General features: G+C 37.6%; 1 protein-coding gene across 10 annotated transcripts in view; it reads left to right on the top strand.

Moving 5' to 3' along the window:
- The first annotated feature begins 352 nt into the window (after positions 1–352).
- The window catches only part of CRACR2A (calcium release activated channel regulator 2A), a 53,850-nt gene continuing 33,203 nt past the window's right edge, over positions 353–20,999 (top strand). For 6 of the 10 annotated variants that reach the window (XR_001214081.3, XM_013199949.3, XM_013199947.3 and 3 more), the window contains exons 1-7: positions 353–522; positions 4,419–4,521; positions 7,197–7,434; positions 11,311–11,422; positions 13,563–13,728; positions 15,347–15,493; positions 20,239–20,329. Coding sequence is in view for 9 of the 10 variants with exons in the window: in XM_013199949.3 (XP_013055403.3) it covers positions 7,267–7,434; positions 11,311–11,422; positions 13,563–13,728; positions 15,347–15,493; positions 20,239–20,329 (684 nt within the window). In the remaining variant the exon portion in view is untranslated. Of the gene's footprint in view, positions 523–583; positions 1,049–4,418; positions 4,522–7,196; positions 7,435–11,310; positions 11,423–13,562; positions 13,729–15,346; positions 15,494–20,238; positions 20,330–20,999 lie in introns of those variants that run through there. The other 4 variants (XM_013199941.3, XM_013199942.3, XM_013199945.3 and 1 more) reach the window with 4 other exon arrangements.

Raw genomic sequence — 20,999 nt, 5'->3', positions numbered from 1 at the left:
TTGGTCCATTTAGATTAGTCATCACCTTAAGTTTTTGTTTTGGATGAGTTGTCCTGCACCCTTCCAAACCCTTCTGCCTTGTATCATTCAGGTTACAGAGATTTCAAGTCAGTGGCCTTACCCCAGAAAGCAAGCCATCACATACTTAGTCCTAGCTGCAGTAGGGATCAAGGAGGGTATTGCAAATTTGAATTCCCCTGGCTCTCCGAATTGACTTACTGCTGGTTCGGAATTTGACCTGCCAGAGGCGAGGTGTGATCTGTACTCTGACTGCACAGCCCCCTTTGTGTGGGCAAGGGCCGGCTGTGGGCGGAGGGAGGCCGGACTGGCTCACTGTCCCGCCCCCGGGGCGCAGCCTGCTCGTCACCGGGTTATGCTATTCGTACCTGAACAAAGTTTAGAAAGTTGTTTAAATCTTCCTGCACTTTTACTTCCACCCTGAGGCGTGTGTGGAACTTCATCAGTCAGTGCGCAGGGCTCGTGTTGCACCTTCGCCTGGGGGCCTGCAGGAAGTTGCGGGAGGTGAGTTGGGGGAAGGTATCCTGGGCCTAAAGTGTCAGGAGAGGAAAGACAAGAAGAGCGTGCAGAGCCAGATCATCCCCCTAGCAATGCTGCTGGAGGAAATGCACAAAGTGACAGCTGCTTCTCCTTTCTCTCCCTGATGTCTCAACAGTGCTCTGCTCTTCCTCTGTGCTCCTCCTGTTGCAAGCTCTGCTTCCTGTGAGGGAGGTCTGCATGAGAACACTGCTTTTGCAATTTTGTCGGGCCTGGGCAGGGTTTTAGGAGGTTCAGGGCAGCCCGCAAGTGATATCCGTTATTAGTACATTTCCTGTCCCCAAGTGCCAATCAACATTTCTGCCCATTCTCTCGGAGCTATGAGCTGCACACCTTGACGGTATAGACTCCTGCAACGTGTGGGAGGCACCTACTGGGAAGGAACTTGGAAAAGCTCTTGTGGGAGGAGAAGCACCTCCACCTGTTTGCTTGGTGTGTGGCTGCCGTGCTGACAGTGGAACAGAGGTGGCACACGGATGTTTCTGGAGCCGCTGTGAGTGTTGCATACAGCACTCGCAGCCCCTGACCCTTTTGTTAACACTCATGCTGGAAGGCAGCAGGATTAGAACCACAGTAGTTGTCAAAAATGCTTCATTTGCTACTGCACTGTCTGCTGTCGTGAACTTGAGCAAGTTGCTTTAGCTCATTTTGCCTTGCTTTACATCTCTGTGTAATACTGGTACCAGTACTAAGGCAAAAAGGGGTGAGACGCTTGCAATTGGATTGACAGCTGAGTGTACTGGACTGCCAGGTGTTGTAACTCCTTCTACATAAAGAATATTTCATAAATGTGGTGCCCAAAAGTGCTGTAACTGATACTATTTGTAGTGGCTCTTCTACAGTCTTCATGTACTAGGGCAAGAAAAACAGTGTCACAGCAAAATCACTTTATGTCCTGCATACTTCTAGAGCTGCCTAGTTGATTTTCATTGTATGCTTCCCTGCAAATACAAAAGATAATTGAAGTTGTGACTGGTGACTGCCTTCAGGGTCTTCACACTGAATGCCTATGATGACAGTAAATTATAGTTAAAAAGGATATTTACTGCTACCAAGATACTTTTATATATACTGATACAACAGATTTTGACTAAATGTAATGTATACCAAGGTCTTTTCCAACCTTAATGATTCTAAGGCCAGGGCATGGTGATAGGGAAGAGAATGTCTTCTTTTAGCAGGCTTATGTCAGCTTAAAATAATTATGGTGTTACATTTTATCAGCTTTAGAAAAATTTCAACATAATGCTAAAAGATAACTCTGACACTAAGTCAGTTCTGAAGATCTCCCTGTTCATATGTCAATCAGGTTACAGAAGCTGACAAAATAGCAAAGGTTATTTTGAAAATGATAGTTTGGTTGTAGGGAAAGTTGTTTTTATCTTCCAATATCTGTAAAACATAAATGTTGCCTCTCATAAGAATATTTTTTGTATAAATCTATGGTAACCGTGGTATTAAGTAAACTTACTACACTTTTTTTCTGATGATTTGTGTTTTGAAGTGTGCTGCTAAAGGCCAAAGAGAGACATTCTGTTTCTCTCGTGTTTAGCACAGACCTGAATACAAGGGGTATAGGTTAAAGAAAAATATATGAAGAGTTTCCTGAATGTTGTATTTGATTTTTTTCTTGCCATACACTAGCAGCCATTTGTGTCAATGTTTGCAGAACTGACAGGGTGTGGCTGTGACTTATAAAGTAGATCTTAACAGGGAAATTCCTTCAAAAATAAGAGTCTGAAAAATTAGGCACAGTGACTGTAAAAGGCGCTGCTACCTTTTTTTTTTTAAAGGAGGCTAAAGCAGGGCTAGTCGATCTGTATGCAGGCATGTGAGTAAATGATCTAATTTCAGAGAATCTGTAGAATTTAACTGTTTTCATTAGCTTCAAGATGTGCAGGGCTGGGTGTTACATCTATCAGCTGAAGGATGCTTTCCTCAGTCAAGCTCTGTGCAGCAAATACATATATATATAAATGTCCTAAGTATATATATGGGTGTGGGTGTGTGCAAGTATGTGTGTGTGTGTATATATATACATATATATATATATATATATGGAGTTATGACTGCAATAAACTATCAGCTTGTAAATTGTATCCCTGGATGATATTGGTGTTTTAATTTTTTTTTCTATTGTGAGCCATATAATATTTCATAATCATTTATTTATTTCTTTGTATGAGTGTGGAAAAAGTCTTCTAAACTTAAAAGATAGGGCAAAAAGTTTTTACCTGTAGACAAATGCTAAAAAATATTTTACTGAAACCTAGAAACTCAGAGACATAAATGCAGGTAAAACAGCTTGGTAAGTTTTTAACTGTCACAGTTAGGGAGAATGAGGTTGTCACACCTCATGACTTGTGAAATCTGTGCATCAGCACTGCTGTGCAATTCAAGAGCCTAGTGATTTACAGTATACCAGATTGAAAAATCATGATCAAAATACCAGCAATGACCTACCTTTTGAAGACCAGTCCCAAAATACCTCATGGTTAATAACCTGTAAAAATCTCGTAAAGCCCACATCCTTGGTTAGTATCATTTGGAGCTATGCTCATTTTCATCAGCTTGTGATATGATGTGTTTTTACATGGTGAAATTTTTTTTTGTAGCTGAAGGAATGGACATGGGGTTTCTTAACAGAATTTTGAATTTGTAAACCATTGAGTTTCTGAAGGGGATGGATGAGTGAAAGGAACCACCTATTTTATTTAAAACCAGCCTTGGAACAATTGCATTGCTGATCTAGTAACATAGGGTAAATTGCAGTTTTAATTTTGCATGTTATTACCAGCATTTGTAAAGTATCAGGACACTTTAGGAATTAAGAAAAACTACTTGCTGTGTAAGCTGCCTTGATGGTTAAGAATATTAATTCATTCTCTATTATTTTTTTCTGTACTATGTACTGTTGCTATGTAATTTTTTATGTCGTGTATGAAAGGCGGGGCAACTTACAAGAAAGTGAGGCTCCCACGATGTATTGTTTCATTTTGTAGTATTTAGAAAACATGGTGATATTTTCTGAATCATATCTGAGCTGTTTACTAAATCTAAATAACTTTATCAAGCAGTACATAGTGCCTTTTTATTCCACTTTTTTTTTTTTTTAAATCTGGTTTCATATTTGTATTCTTTCATATGCAATTGGCTATCTATTATTTGGATAGTTTTCCTTTTTCTTAAGAAAATCTAATAATGGACAGTACTAGCAGCATATACTGTTATGATTAGTCTGGTCTGTTCCTGCAGTTGTGGTCTTTTGTGAAATTGCTGAAATTTGAAAAAGAAAAATTTGATTTTATCTAGTACCCTTGAAATTTGAGACAGATCTTGTCAAGATCATTTTTGGGCTTCACTTGTTCCAGTGAATTTTGATATAATTAAACTCGATTTTATATTACTGTCACTGAGAAGTTGAAACTGATGGCTTGATTTTAGTTACCTCATACCCTGGTTTCAGCCAAGAATGAGCTTTATTGAATTAAATGAAGTTTAGGTGTGTAAAAGCAGTGTCAAAGGAGAATCTCATCTACACTGTTACACCATCGTAGTCTAAGTCTGGCTTGCTGGGGAATTTCCATGGAATTCATTTGTGAAAGTGGCTATGTAGACTCAGAGCAAAGATTCACCTAGATTATACTGTATTTTTGAGACTGGCTAATACTAGAAATTTCAAGAAAGGGATAAAGAGAGAGAGCAATTCAGGAGTGATCTTTCCCTTAGTGTATATTCCCACAGTGGTTGGTCACACTTCCTAAGCTAGAAATTTTCGTAATAAGAGAAAGAGTATAGCTGACCAGGCAGGTGTAATAGTCAAATGCCCGTGACAACATTTACTAACCTTGTTCATTTTCCAGGGCCTGCTGGAACGTCGCAGGCGCAATGACAAGCTTTGGTGACTTTTGGGGTGTAGAGTGCCGTGAGCCCACCAGAGGGCTCACACGCTACGGAAATGAGTAGGTCAGTCTGCTGTGCGCATGCTTTGTTTAAGCATCTGATTTCTGTGCTTTATAAAGCACCCCTGTATGTCGTGTGTTATAACTGAAGTCAGGCCCATTACAAGAAGTTTCCTAAAACAGGCTGGTAGTGTATATAGCCAACTGTTGCCTGCTCTCAGGAAGTTTTTTGTTCTGCTGCTCCATCACGTGAGGACTGTCTTGGGAAATGGCTAAGTTTATAACTGCTTAGGAAAGATTTTGACAGCTAAGTTCTTTGGTCATTAAAACATTTTCAGCTTTGGAGAGTATTTGAACTGCAGTACTGGGATGCTCAGAGTTGTAGGAGAGCATGAGGAAAAAAGTTCTGAGAACTGCATGCTCAGCTCCATTGGGAAGAGGCCTGAAGCTAAATCAGAATGTGCTAGATTTACCAAGGTGATACCATGAAAGTTGGTCAAAGAAACTCTCTATTACTCAGTTAGGAGTTTTAGAAAGCAGGTGTTCTTTAATTGTGGTGCTGGATACCCAGGGGATCTCTCCACCTAGTGTGCGTGCCGAACTGTCCAAACTACAGGGGTTATATGCAACCAGAACATACGTATTCATTATATTTCATAGAAATAATCAACATATTCATACTATTTCCCATAATTCATTACAATATGTAAATGTTCCTGACACATGCACATTTGTTTGACCACATTTGATTGTGGTCTTCCGGGGGGTCTGTGGTGGTTGTCAGTAGTCTTCCTCACTGTGTTCGCTGCTTGAACCCAGTTCTTGCATATGCTCAGACCATCTTGTTCTTTCTTGTTTTGTTGTTCCAACTTAGACATGCATCCTAAACTAAGTGATTTACATGTCAAAAGACATGTGCACACCATGAATTCCTCACCTATTTTTTACAGGCACATCTTTCAGGCCTAGGTTATCTTGCCCCCCTTTCCCCTGTCTTGGGATACAATTCTGTGTGGTCTTACAGATAAGACTGACTAATTAGTCAACTATATGTTCTTCTGACTCAGTATCAAAGGTTTGCAGATTTTTGCCAAATGGAGTTAGAGTGTGAGAGTGATTTGCTCATCAAAATCCGAAAATGGATGGAAGTCCAAGGCTAGTTTACAGTGCTTTTTTACTTACCTGCAGCATACAAAGTCTTGTAGCCTGGTCCATAGCCAATATAGATAAATCACTTTGAAAAGGGACAGAATTTAATGGAAAGCCGTTGCAAGCCACAGGTGTGAGGAACTGTACATCTAAGAATGTCTTGAAAGATGGTATGTTTAAAGATGGATAAAGCACTGCCTGTTAGAACTCAAGCACAGAATTGAGTAGACTCTGGCTGACCTACTCTGTGTGATCAGAGCCTTTTCTACCTAATAAACAGAGTAGAAAAGCAGAAGTTCTATTTTTCTTAGATTCTACCTTCACATCCATGCAATGCCCAGGCCTGCAGTCTGGAGACTACAGACATACATTTCAGATTCAAATAATTCTCACTGGCCTCTGTTGGAGTTATTCCAGATTGTGCCAGTCAGGCTTTGTTCCTTCATATGAAAAGCTTCTCAAAATATATTTCTCTCTTAAAAATCATCAGACAAATTTTTGGCTACTTTAGATAGACCTATTTAGAAAAATAGAAAAACGAATCCAAGATACAGATATAAAGTCAAGTTGCTGCATGTCATCTGAGCATTGGTAATTGTATACATTCTTAGGCTGTCACAATTACACAGTACTCCAGCGAAGGAGACTTTTTATAAACTTGATTTACCCACATGATAATGAGTTAGGGTCATACAGAGAGTCTTACCAAACATAAGGTGAGCCATGGAAAAAGATGGATATTCAATAGTGCCTTTGAACTCATTTGAAGTTTGGAAAAGCCTGCTTCTTTTGTATTGTTACTGCATGTTGTACAATTTAGAATAAGTTTGGAGAGGGAAAAATATTTCCATCAGAATTCCCAGAATGAATTTAAGATAAAATTATACGCAAACATGAGTTACACACAAGTATTTTCATGAAGGGGGTCTAACAAATTTTCACAGAGACTCTGGAATGTGTTTAATTTATGAAGTCTTTCCACCAAGCTCACTAGCAATTAGATGTTTCACAGGTGAAAGTCAAACACCTAAGTTATGTTTCAGAATTCCATAATACATTAGCTTTCTCTTAATTTTAGTGATTTAAAATATAAGTTCAAACAAGTGATCCATCCATCAGATTCCATCAGTCATCAATCATTTTTCATTCATTAGCTATCATGTGCACATACTGTACTCCAAAGCACTGGATACAAATTGTGATAATGTGGTGTTAAGATGATCAGTCACAAGCATATCAATTGAATAACTGTAGTAACTTTAAATATTTTTTAATATGTTTTTCTTGTGTTTTCTTTTTGTTCCAGTTAATTGATTGTCTGTATTTCTTATTAAACTGTCTGATTTTGCTTTGAGATTCTTTTTCAGAACTAGGATACTTTTTGTCTTGTCCTTCACTCAGACTGTCCCCTCCTCATTCACCATCCCATTTGCAGTATGCTTAGTGCAGCCTTAGTGCAAGCATGCATTTTCAAAAAGCTATTTCTTCTTCTAAGATTTTGTGCCTAATTAAAGAGATGGTTGCTAAGAGATTGTTGAAAGTATAATTAAGAGAGTCTAATTTGCTCTTTTTCTTATCTTCCATGCACAGAGTTCAGACCAGAATTTGTGAGTAAATGGGATAGCAGCATCCCAAAATATTCAGTGACAAGATTCTGACAATGGACAGAATGCAAGGAGACTGTGCCAGTCCTGTGCCCTCAGGCGATGCAGAGAAGAGCAGGACTGGAGAAGAGGACCCAGGACCAACTGTGTTGGGAAAAGCACATGAGTTCTTTCAGATTTGTGATGTGGAAGGCAAAGGCTTCATCACTTGCCAAGACATGCAGGTAAAACAAAATTGGCTATGTGGAATGTACAATGAGAGAAACTCCCAATGCATTTAATGAGTTGAGACCAATTAATTTAGAGTTAGAAAATGTGATACCCTCCTGATAAGTTAAAGAGATGCATAGGATTTAAAGTAATCTCTTTGAAGTCTTACGTGCTGTTCTGTGATTCTGTGGTTTTATGATAATCCTTGCAATTGTTTCCACAGAAAAAATAACAAATAAATGGAAAGCTGAAGTAAGTGCAGTTTAAAAAATTGTCCCAGGAATTCCATTCTTGGGAAAGTTGAAAGTCCAGCAAATTCATTGCTTTGCAGTTTGCCCCCATATCAACAATATATTCTGTCCACTAATTTTACCTTTCTGTTTGTTGTTGTTGTTGTTTGTTTTCAGCCAAATTCTGTAAATAGGGTCTTTCACTTTGGTTTCACATTTCAGACAAGTGAAACTCTCAGTTGAATCACATATACATGCAGGAAATGTAGAGAAATAGCATTTTAGCATTATTCAGTGTTCAAAATAAACTAATCAAGTTGTTCTTAAAATAATTGTAGAATCTGAGGGGCCAAATGAAGATTTTCTAAAGTTGTTGTTGAAAAGAAGCAACCACACAACAAAATCTTTTTAAAACACACTGCAAAAATGATAAGAAGACTTGAAAAAAAGACTTGAAAGCAGGGAAGGTAGAAACAATGAAAAAAATATGGTAAAAAGCATGAATGTACTCATGCATGACATGCAAAGCATAATTTCATTGTGGTGATCCATTTTTACTTTAGTACTAATAGATGAAATAGAAATGAGGAGCGGTAGCAAAATAAATTCACTACAAACTACAACGAACTGAAGTATCTGAAATGAGGTAAAGAAGCTTTCCATATTCTCAGAAACAAAAACATGTCTGAGTATATGCAAGTGCGAGACTTTTAACTGCCTGTGTTGAAAAAGCAAAAACCTCACAGTAGACTGCTCAATAGTACCTGTCAATAACTTTCTGTCCAGTTGTGTTGCTGAATTTTGTGAAGACTTGTGCTAATTCTGTGAAGCTGAGCAAGATAAGAGTGCAGATGCTTGCTGTGCTATAGGGTTTTCCAATATATATTATCTCATTGAAGTAACTGAATGCAAAGTAATAACTATGTTTTTAGCGGTAATTTTGGTAAATCCCAATCCACAGAGAACATCCTTTATTTTATTCTCATTTTATTGTCTTTCCAAAACTGAATGGCATATATTTTCACCTAGTAATATATATATATAAATTTATATATATATAAAGTTTTAATGTCTGTTTTTGCAAGGACTGTGAAGACGTTTCTTTCTTTGATTCTGGATTTTATGCTTGGATTGTAGGTAAATTTGTACTTGCAGGTTCTAAAACAGATGTTGCGAAAGGTGCAACAGAAAAAGAGTTGAAAAGAACAGATACAGTGTATTTCTTTTATTTCACCCTGATTTTTTGTTTACTCTATATCTGACAACCTCTGTGCGTATGTGTCTGGTTCATTTAAATACAGAAATACGGATGCTCAGAACATTTGAGATGATTTCTCTAAGTTTGCTTTTATTTTCTGATGATTCAATTAAATATAAAGCTACAAGTACAGACCTTTTGAAGATACTGGGATTATCATTGTACCAGTCAACACCTTAGTAAATCAGGAGTAAATCAGCTGAAATCAATGCAACTCCATTGACAAAAAGCTGCATTGAGACCCATCTCTGTTTGACTTTACAGTGATACAGTAACAGTGAATAAAAAATAGAAGCCAAAGTTTTATACATTAGTTCCAGTAATTTTAAAAAAAAAATGATTATTTGGAGATTTGGACAGCTTTCTCATTGTGGCATCTTTCTTGTAGTTAACAGTAGAGGCCAGACAGCTCTCAAGAAGCACTCATTTATCAGGTCCTTAGGAGGTAATAGGTACCAAATCTGGTAATAGGAGCTGAGTTTCTGTTCTTTCTGAGAGTTAAAAGAGTAATTAGTCTGAAACACCACCCTCATCAGTGCCAAGTAGGCTGTTAGGATTTTACAGAAGAAGCTAAGTTTTAATTTTCCATTTAGACCTAAGTGATAAAAGTCTAAAGCTTTGTGAAGATGAGTGTGTTTATACAATAAACTGTTGAGAAGTCAGGTGTATCTTTGATTAAGTTCTGTGCTTTAGAAGATCTGTTGCTTTACCTTCTCAGAATCACTTTGGAATTCCTTTTACTGCTCTTTACTTCAGCTTGTACAGGTTTATAATCTATACCATAAACCCTTCATTGCAAGCAGGGAAGACCTAGTTAAAGAACACAGTCATCCCTTACCTTGACTGCATGGCCTGCTACCTTGGATAACAGTTTCTGTTGTTCTTGGATTAAAGGAGACACTTTCTTTGTGCCTAAAGCCCTTTCCACAGTGGAACAGAGTAGGACTTTTGCTCTGATTAATTTTATCAACTTGCAATTTTAATATATTGTATATACTATAGGAGTTCAGGGAAGAAATTAAAATACTAACAAAGTAGATGACTTCACCAGTTTATATTGCTTTCCAAGATAAGGAAAGTTTTTATTCTTCCTAGTGCTGCCTTCCAGTGCAAATCCTTGCTATTGTAGTTATAGGGATTGTAGTTGTATGCCACTCCAATTTCCTCCTATTTCTGTCAGTCTATTTGTCTGTGCTTTTAAAAGATGTACAGTAGAACCATTATGTTAGCCCTAAGATAGACCAGCTGGGCCAAATTTAAAGTAAAAAGTGTTTTTTGTGTGTTTGTTTTGTTTTGTTTTTGGTTTTGTTTTCTTCCTGTCTTTAGATTCTCAGGAAAAATAGGTGATTTTTTGAAGGTGGTTTAATGAAGTTTCATCTTCTTTGGTATGAGCATGCTCTATTGAAGGAATAGACAGATGGTAAACAAAGTGATTACAGGAGCAGCAGGTTTTTTCCTTCTGTAGCTTTTTTGCTTTTTTTTTTTTTTATTTATACTTTTTAAAGCAGCTTTAATTAGGACACTATTCTTTCTCTAATGTTTTTGGTCAGAGAGTCTCTTGCCTGACACCGTGACATGCAAACAGGCATGCAGCTCTTCTGGCAGGTTTGCCCAAGTGCATGATAATCAGGGCATTTCATGAGGTTGCTGGGACTCCACTTTAAGTCCTAATTCTTCCCTGTGAGATAGGAATACGCTTCACAAGGAGAGTCACAGAATCACAGAATCATCTAGGTTGGAAGAGACCTCCAAGATCATCTAGTTCAACCTCTGACCTAACACTAAGTACTCCACTAAACCATATCGCTAAGCTCTACATCTAAACATCTCTTAAAGACCTCCAGGGATGGTGGGTGACTCAACCACTTCCCTGGGCAGCCCATTCCAATGCCTAACAACCCTTTCAGTAAAGAAGTTCTTCCTAATATCCAACCTAAACCTCCCCTGGCACAACTTTAGCCCATTCCCCTTCGTCCTGTCACCATGCATGTGGGAGAACAGACCAATCCCCACCTCGCTACAGCCTCCTTTAAAGTACCTGTAGAGAGCGATAAGGTCGCCCCTGAGCCTCCTCTTCTCCAGGCTGAACAACCTCAGCTCCCTCAGCCGCTCCTCGTAAGACTTGTTCTCCAGACCCCTCACCAGCTTCGTTGCCCTTCTCTGGACTTGCTTGTTCTCACTTTTTTGTTGTAAAGAATTCATAAAGGCAAATCGTGAAGTCGTAAGAGCATACCTTCTAAAGTTAATGTTGTTTCAGCCTTTGAGAAGTATTTGAATTTTCCTTCTGGGTAAAAAAAAAAAAGGCCTATATGGCCTATATTACAGGGATTTTTGTCTTGTTTATAGCTTCCATTCTTATCCTGTGGTAGTAAGTGAAGTCGCAGCATGTTTTGTCATTTCAGAGACTGTATCCTGAGTTACCTCTTAGCCTGGAAGAGCTTGAAAAAGTTTTTGTTATGTTGGATGCGGATGGCAATGGCTCACTTACCCCAAAGGAGTTCACCACAGGATTCAGTGAGTTTGGAAAGCATGTCTCCTATATAGACTCTTATTCGGGTTCTTTACTCTCCACCTGAATCTTTTATCCTAACAGTACACTTACGATGCGCACAGGGAAACTGTTCCCCAGATACAGCAGATATATGAAGAAGTGGTCAAACGATGTCTATAAGATGTCTACAAAAGTTCATTCTCATCAAAGGGCTCCAGGGTGTTTCTCTCCTGTGTGAGATGGGAAGTCATGGCACAGTGACACAGTGAAAACTCAATAAGCAAAGTTATTAAGCAGGTATTCTTTGTTACGGTGCCGGGTGCGTGTGGGATCTTTCCACTTAACACGCGCACTAAGGGTTACTGGCAGTGTGCTTATATTAGTGGGATATATGCATATTCATTTCCTGTAACTCTTTTGCATATTCATCAGATATGTGAATAATCATTAACATAGGTTCATCAGGTCTACGAAGAATCATTAACATAGGTTCCCACCCCTATTTGCATGCGTACTGGAGTCCTTGGGTGGATGAACATCATATAATATAACACATGATGCTTGATGTACAGCTACTATACCTCTTGTCTTCCTAGTTTTCTTTTTATGAATGTAGCAGAAGGTACAAAACAAAAAGCTACAAAAGAAAAAACCCTTTTCCTTTTCTTTCTTTCTTTCTTTTTTTTTAGCAGTCTTTGCAGTTCTTAAGATTTTTCACTCTCTTGTTTTTATATCTACCCTCTTTATCTCCGAGATGTGGCTAGCATTTTTGTTTAATGTATTCATTGTAGGGTCTCAGTTTCCCTGCTTTTTGAGATCGATACGCTGGATCCAGAGTACTTTTCTACATACTATCCCCTCCACACCCTCCCACTTTGAGAAGAGAATTTAGACTGTTTCACAGTTTGTTAATTTACTTGAGCCTTTCAACCCAGCTGACTTCAGTAATATGTATTCTTGCTTAAACTCATGTTTGATTTAAACTGAAACAACTCATTTGTCAAACCATGGTTATTTCTTGTAATCAACTCTTCTATAGTGTTCTTCTCTAGTATTTGCCCTTACTAGAGCAAATCCAAGGTAACACTGATGCAGTGAAAACTCAATAACCAAAGTTATTAAGCAGGTATTCTTTATTATGGCACCAAATGTGTGTAGGATTGCTCCACCCAACTCACACACACACCAAGGCTTACTGGCAGCGTGTTTATATTAGTGGGATATATGCATATTCATTTCATTTCCTGTAAGTCTCTTGCATATTCATCAGGTATGCGAATAATCATTAACATAGCTTCCCACACCTTTTCGCATACGTACTGGAGTCCTTGGGTGGTCATCTGGCATACTCCGGTGGTCTTTTAATGAAGGCCAGAAGTCTTCCTTGCTGCTAAACTTCTGACCTTTCCTTTCTTTGAAAGACTTCAGCAGTCAAGCCAGTTCTTGCTGGTTCCATTATCTTATGCATACAGTCTTTTACTCCCTTATCTTTGGTGTCATTAACATACAATTGTGTTAGCTAAGACCTATATATTCAACATCCTTTATCTTGTTCCTTGTCTCAACATGATGTGTTGCTGGATGGTGAATAATTGATGAGAAAGTCTCATGACTTTCATACAAGTCCCTTGTGATTATGATGTGGTGCCAATAGTCAGGAATACCTGAATCTTGCTATTATTAATAGAAATATCCTGAATAGGTGGAAGAAAAGAATGTAGGGGTGAAGTCTAGAGGAATTAAAATACATGTGAGTCAAATGGGGGAAAAATGAGTATGAAAAAAAATCTAGCTTTGATATGCAGTTACAAGCAGGAATTTGAAGCATATTAAGAAATTTTAAGCATATCTAGGAGACCAGAACATCTATAAAGTGGTTGTTGCCACAGTTTATGTCTTTTGTTTATGGAAGTCTGAACTTTTTCAGTGTGTTTGTGAATTTTGAGGACAAAACCAGGCACAGACCTCAGGTATCCTCTTGTCAGGCCTCATGATTTAGTTGTTTCATGATACTCCCTTTGCTCGTAAACAAGTGGGTTTTCCTTCCTCAAAAATTATATTTACTGTTTAATTTGATCTTTGTTATGTTCTTCAATGACATTACTTCTTATAGTGATTTCTGAAAATGCTAAACTTATAACCTATGTAATTTTTAAATCTTAGGCCAGTTTCTTTTGGGGCAGATTGCTTTAAATAAAGAAATGCAACAATCAGAAGCTGAAACAGCCTGCCTACCTAAAAGTAAAGAGACTGTGAGAGATGATGATGATGAGGAATTCCAGTTCTCAAATCTGATGGATCGGCTTGGAGCAAAAAAGGTCTTGGAGGAGTGAGTTTTCCCAGCAATAGTAATAGATTACACAATCTTTTATGATTCAACTCTGTGGTTTGATTTTAATGGAACTCAAGAGAAATGATGAGAAATAAGGCCTTTCATTAACATGGTGACTCTTTAAAAATTAATTTTCTTAGCTGTTAGAAAGGATAAAATGACATTCAGCCCAAAATTTCCAAGAGCAAAGCTATTGCATTGTAGTCATGTGAAACATGTCTGTTCCATATGAAAACTATACTGACATACCATGGATTTTGAAAATAGATAATTACTAGTATGTTGTTTGAGAATTCACAGGTGCTACTGATTTCAAAAACAAAACCAGTACATGGTGACTGCTTTGTTGTTGTTGTTTTTTTGATAAGGAATGTGTTTAAAGTGCACCAGTTAACCATAAGCAAGAATGTTTGCTCTGCTCTGCATTTATTTGTAAATTGTGATTGCTATGATGACACTTACCTCTTCCAGGACCAGGATGATGTCCTCTGAAACAAAGAATCCAAAAACATCCACTGCTGAAAGAGTTTCTTGTGCATTGGTCTGATGTTCATTGGTTAATCACAATCAATGTACTATATCAAAGAAAGCACAGGGACAAAAATTGGAGAGAATCTGGACAGATAATAAAAATCTCTAAGAGATGTATCAGTGATCCTTATCATGAAATAGAAATGCTTATCAGTGCTTTTGTTCACCTGACTGCCTGTTATAGGAAAGAGCTGATTGGCAGTCATCCTGAAAGGCTTTCAATATGAAGAGATTGTTATGTACTTTTTCTATCCTCATCCTCATTTTGTCCTTTAAATATAGCACTCATAGCTGTCTAGGTTCAGCCTAACAGTGCATGTGGAAGAGAACGACTCAGGAAGAAACAATCAAAAGAAGTTATTCAGGGAAATTTCAGCAAAGTGTTTAAAAAAATGTATCATTCACAGTAGAACATTCCCCCCCCCGCCCCTTATCTCGAGAATGGTTACAGAAGGAAAACATTCTGTTTCAAAATCTTTAATTCAAATTTTTTAAGATGTGTCCTGATTTTATTTTTATTTTTATTATTATTTTTTTTAGCAGACTACCATGGAATTAAAATGAAGTAAAAATGAAAGGAGACACTACAAATGCAATTTATAGTACCTTAGTAACTTAGGAGCCTGAGTTTCATTCATTTGTCATGAGAAAATTTTTTTGATTAGCTTTTCCACTGTCCCTTGCCTACTGGATTGGTGGAAAATTCTCTGCTTCTAATAAAAGTGATAGGATGGTACTAATCACAGGAGACAGATGAGATATTTATCTCCTTTCTTCTCAGTTTCTGGTTAGATGAAGTGTCTAACAAGGCACCCAACAAACAAGCAATTTCTGTGATTCCTTGCAGTCATGCATGACCTGATGTTATGATCAATATTTTGGAATAAAAGTGATTGCTATCATTACCCACCTACCTCATCCTTTTCCATTCTGAGTCTGCTTAAACAGCCCTTGTTTTTAATTAGCCTTGTGTTCTGACTAGTAATGCCTTGAAGCTGCCCTTCCGTTACTAGGATGCGGCAAACATTTACTGTAGACTGAGGAATGTTCTCTTATAGCAGTCTTTTATTATCTTTTGTTTCAGTGAAAGTGATGTGAAGCAGCTTTGGTTGCAGCTGAGAAAAGATGAATCTCACTTACTTTCCAGTTTTGAAGAGTTCCTGGCCAGAATTTTTTCCCAGCTCCAGGATGCAGATAATGAAAAGAATGAGTTGGAATGGGCTCTAAAAAAGTTAGTGCTTTTCTTTCTTGGTCAGTTTGTGTAGTATTACATCTAGCCTACCTACATTTAAGCCTTTGAAATAAGTGAAGTATTTCAGAGGAGAACTGACGGCTATAATTACAAGAGATCCTGTAACATGATGTTTTGTTAGTTGTGAAGAGTAAAATTATACATACTGCAGAACTATCTGAAATTAGCTTTTCTTTTCCTGTTAACAGATTGTATTGACTGAAATTCTTTTGCAGATGTCTTTTACTTCATTGCAGTTCTAAGACAATACTAAGCAATTCTCATCTAGTTAATAAGCTTGACTCCAGAGGGCAGTCAGATTTATACTTACGCAGATTATAGTTGAAGTTCACCTATAATTTTTATTTATATCAATTTTATAATTTTATATGTATATGATTTACATATATATTAATAACTCACGGTTTTCAGATCAGATCTGGAAGCTCTTACACTTTCTGAATTGTTTTAATACTTTTGTGGGATATGGTATGAACCAGAGCAGTATAGGCTGTGCTTCCAGCAGCTTTTCTGTCTGCTCAGTTAAATTTCAGTGCAATAATATTTTAGATTCATAGAGAGAGCAATCTTCGGACCAGCAGATATTGTACACAGTATCTTTTTTCATTCATGGTATCATTGTTTGAAAAATTTGTTGAGATAAAGTTGTCTGACATTTGTATATTAGTGGTATTAGAACATAATATATTTATAAGCATTGAGCAATACAGGCAAATATACTTGTTGAAAATTTCATCACCATTTTTGTTATATTGAGAATGTGACAAGGCTTCTGAAGGAAGAAAAAGGAAGAACACACGGCCATTGAAGACAAGCTAGTTGATACTGATTGCAGAATTTTCAAGCGTGATTTTTAAGCCTTGAGACACCTTGTCTGTTGGAAACAGCATAGTGAGAGTTATGTTGTCTGTTTTAGCCTACAGATTGTTAATGATCAAGTGTGGTAGTTTTTGTTTCTTTTTTTTGTTTGTTTTTGTTTTCTAGAATCTTGTCTGTGTTTGTTTGGGAGCTGAATAAATCAATATTTCTATCTAGTAGCAGCAACCATCACAGAGGTGCAGTGCATGGAGCATTAGCATCACATGACTTTTCTGACTTACATGAAATCTCTGCCTTAAAAATGCATTGGATCTTTATGTCTTTGTAGTAAAAACAGTTCTGCATTAATTTCTTCTTCCTATTGCTCCTGATAACACCTCTGATGTCAGCACATAAATCCTTGCTTTGTTTGTAATGAATAGCTGGAAGGAGTCAGATCTGTCACAGTAGTAGTGCTGCCTTAGATAACAGTGGGTATGAATAACCTCTCTTGGGGGAAAAAAAAAAAAGCACAAATAAGAGCAAAGCTCAAGATAAGACCATACAGAAGGGGATTTTTTTTTATACCCACATATTTCTAAGCACAAAGTCTGCATAGAACGGTCAGGATTTACTATGGGGACACAGAAGATAAGAGATGCTGGTTATTGAGGTCTCATCATCTCTCTTGTGTTGTGCTTGATGACAATAAGCACCCTTTGGAAGTTGAGAATGAATATGGACTTTCATTTTTCCTACCTGCCTCAGCTCTGTGTGTCATTAAGCAATACTGCAGTTTACTCTCAGCATTTTGTCTTCTCTCCTAGATGTAGGCTGTGCTTTTGTCTTAGATTTATTTCTTTTTTTCTTAGCTGGATTTCCTGAGAACCTTCACGTGCATGTACTGGGATCTTTATGCACTGTCAATCTATGCTATCAACATATGCCGTTCTTTTGTCCTTGGATTTTGTCTTTTCTTCTGGAGCTTTCACACGTGCATATTTCTATTCATGTTATGGGGACCTGAATCTAAGAGACCCAGGTTATTTACCCTGTCCTGGTCAAACAGATAAAGTACACTGCTGCTGTTCCCATTTGTAGGTCCAGCCAGTAGTGAGGCTGAGTATATATATCCTCAATAAACACATGTGCGGATACACACATGGGGGCTACACAGACTAATACTGATTGGAGAGCAGTGCCTCTACTGGCACCCCTGTAAACACAAGCAGCATTCACATAAACATGAAGGATGTTTCTCCCCTCCTGATCAGGAGTAAATTTTACTAGGGACAATATACACACATGCTGCCCTCCCCCACACTGATTTTATTCAGAAACAAGCCTGCATCCACATATCCTTTCAATAGTAGCATGGGCCTTAGGTCCACCTAATGTCCATGCCTGCATCCTGGGCCCCTTACCCATTGCTCAGCCCGTGGGTCTTTCCAGATGTGAGTCTCCTACTCACTGCCCTGTTCGCGTTGACTGATGTTTGCTACCACAACGTGTTAATTTGCTCACTCATGATTACAATCATTGTAACAACCACAGATCCTTGAAGCAAAGGGCTTTTCACGTCCATCTAATGCCCATGTCAGGACCCTAGTCCCTGTACCTCCAGTCATCAGCTCAGACCTTGAGTCTTTCCAGATGCAGATCTCCTCCTCCTTGCTGGTTAGTTTAGCTTTAGGTGTGCTAATGATTAACGCCCACATGGAATAGATGTTGAGTTCCCACAGAGAATGTTTAGAAATAGGATGTAATAAGATGATAGGATAGTCTATGATAAACAGACACAGGGCTTGACCAGATAAATATAATGACCATCATATTGCTCCCTCTTGACTTAGCCATTTATCCACCCTACTTTCCTTTTTCACATCCACCTTTGTCCCTTTCTCTATCCTTGCCTTCTCATAAATAAAAACATCTTGTTCCTAAATACTTTTGTGACTTCGGTTTTCATGGTGCTGCCAAAAACTATGCTTCAAAACACGAGAGGATTTCAGCAGTTTATTAATATGGGGCTAAAGTTATTCTCCCTGTCACACAGAAGCAAAGAAAGTATTTATTGCTGTCATGGAAATACTGACTTCTAAGCAGTATGTTCTGCCTGTGCAAAGTTACAGGGTTTTTCATTACATAGTCAATCTAGTTCTGATCAAAGTGATTGCATGAATATGATCTTTTAAATTATGATCTTAGCATGTCTACCATACCTTTCTAAATAATTTTTATGAATATGTGTAATTTTATGTCATTGAAAAATGCTATTATGAAGCATTTTCTTATTTTAAAGAAAATAAAATTTGAGATCAGAACATGATCAGAACAGGGAAGTAAAACAATAAATTGTCTGGATTTTCCAGCACTCCCTGTTTGGAGCATTGCAGTCACATGAAGAGGCCGTCATCTGGGCTGCTTTTCTCATCTAGTCTGAGTTTACACAAATGTAGATGACAGCAAATTTTCTCTTTTTCTTTTTTCAAATTGGTATGGGTTAATATACGTTTATTGCTGCTGTAAATCCTGAGAAAACACCTTCCACCCTCATTTCTATCTGTTACTAAAAATTGCAAGCTGGCAATGTCAAGTGTTGTGATATTTGAAAGGGGGAAAGAAAGACTTGTTTATGAAGTTTCTCACTTCTTTTAGCCTAGGTAAGTTTTTTCCAGTTTGCTTTGAATTTTTTCAGCTTTATGTGAGAAGTGAGTCAAGCTTTTTATAATTGAAAATACAGACTTTGTAAAGCGTTAGGTACGAAAAGTATAGTAGGTTCCCCAAAGTAAAAAATTAATGTTTTATTTTTTTTTCCTACTGTATATTCTTTGTATTGCTCTTGTTAATGTGAATGCCCTAGAAGGTTCTTTTCTTTATTTGTAATGGATGCATTCTCCAGATTGCTGAAGGAACACCTCTAGCAAGAGGGATAAGGGGGAACTATGTAGTAATGTCATGTAAAGATCCTATTAGTCTCTATTAAAAATCACTCTTGGGTGTGCCCTGAATTTGATGCAAAGTGATTTATGGTTTTCAGTTTTTGGATTAATGAAAATAACATAGCATAGCATAGCAGCAGAACAAAGGAACAGCCCTTTCAGTAGTTATTTATTTAATTCTTTTGGTCCAAACTGAAGCATCTACTTGATGTAATTCTTCATCTATCAAACTGCAGTGAGATTGTTATATTATATGGTGAAAAGTGAGCTCTGTCCTTCCTTCCTTTTTCCTACTGTCAGATACATATTTGCATAGCATATTTATGTCTGTTCTTTAGCTGAGCTTTAAAAATTGTTTCTGCAAAGCTCTTAGAAAGGAAGTAAGGCATCTTTCAAGAAGGACTTTCAGGAAGTCCATTCTAGCCAAGACTTCTTAGTCATGATAGAAGTACCTCATTTAATGCTCTTGAATGGTGAACAACGCAGTCCTACAGTAAAAAGTGATGTTGCATTGGAAATGCTTTTAACTGGCAAACTTAGACTCCGGTATAGTTATTAGTGTCACTAGGGAGTTCTATTCCTTAAATCTTAGATTTAGTAGTCATTAAAACTGCATAATGAACAGCTGCTTTATATGGAAACATCAGATGTGTAGCTTTACGTAGTTTTTTTGTGTAACTTTTTTATTTTATGTAACCTTTGAGCTGTTGAAGCTTTTTTTTCCTCATGATTTTGGTCATTGCTGTTGTTGTTTGTTTGTTTGATTGTTATTTTTTTTAGATCTGTGATCTTTCCTGCACGTGAACACCACACTATATTCTTACCCTCAGTACATTCTCTGGGGACTTATGTTAAGGCAAAAATGTGTAGGGCTTATTTGGTAGTTGTGAGACGTAACCTGAAGTAATGCTACAAAAGTAAAAAAAAAAAATAAAAGGTAAAAGTAATGCTACATACATTCGGTATACTTTTATCTCTTATTAGAAAAACTGCAGCTTTTGATGAAGAAATTCAAAATCTCTATGAAGAAATGGAACAGCAAATCAAAAAGGAGAAAGAGGAGTTTCTCTTGAAAGTGAGTGTCTGTTGTTACTGTTGGCCTGAATTCTGCTCCTATTTCCAGTGGTTTAATACTCATTCTGGGTGTGGAATAAGAGCCCACAAAATGTGTTTCACAACAGAGTTATAAAAAACAGCATTTGCCTCACTGATGCTTTTGATCTGATCCAGGCTCTACAGCTTCCAACTGAATGACTTTGATGAAAGGAACATCAGTGTACTGTGCTCAGTGGTTGGCATACAGTAGCAGCTGATTTTCTTTTGAAAGTCCATGGAACTACTGCTTCATTGTATTATCGATGCTTCTACAGATCCAACTGCTGGATACAGTTAGCAAAAATGTTTTCTGAGGTTGTTCACAGCAGCACTAATCTTGTTGAGTTCTGCAAGCTCTCCTTTTGTGGAGGGGATAAGTTCTCACTGAACTGCAACAACAGCTATTCAAGTAATGGTAATTTCTGAAACCAGTACACCTGTTTGCATGATAATCTTATGTCAGATTCTTTTGTCAGTGCCATAATTCCTCCAGAACACTTAACATCGAATTCCCTTTTCTTCTGAAAAGTCTACTTTAAATCTCACCTATTGCTTTTAATAATCTGTTCTTTTGATTTTTCTTCCCCGTCTCTCTCCCCCCACCCCCCACCCTCCCCCCCCGAACAAGGAAACTAACAAGAAGTCCCAAT

This window comes from Anser cygnoides, chromosome 1 (genome assembly GCF_040182565.1).
Source record: "Anser cygnoides isolate HZ-2024a breed goose chromosome 1, Taihu_goose_T2T_genome, whole genome shotgun sequence".
NCBI lineage: Eukaryota > Metazoa > Chordata > Aves > Anseriformes > Anatidae > Anser > Anser cygnoides.
The sequence above is the reverse complement of the archived record's forward strand: the minus strand, read 5'-3'. Positions and strand labels throughout refer to the sequence as shown.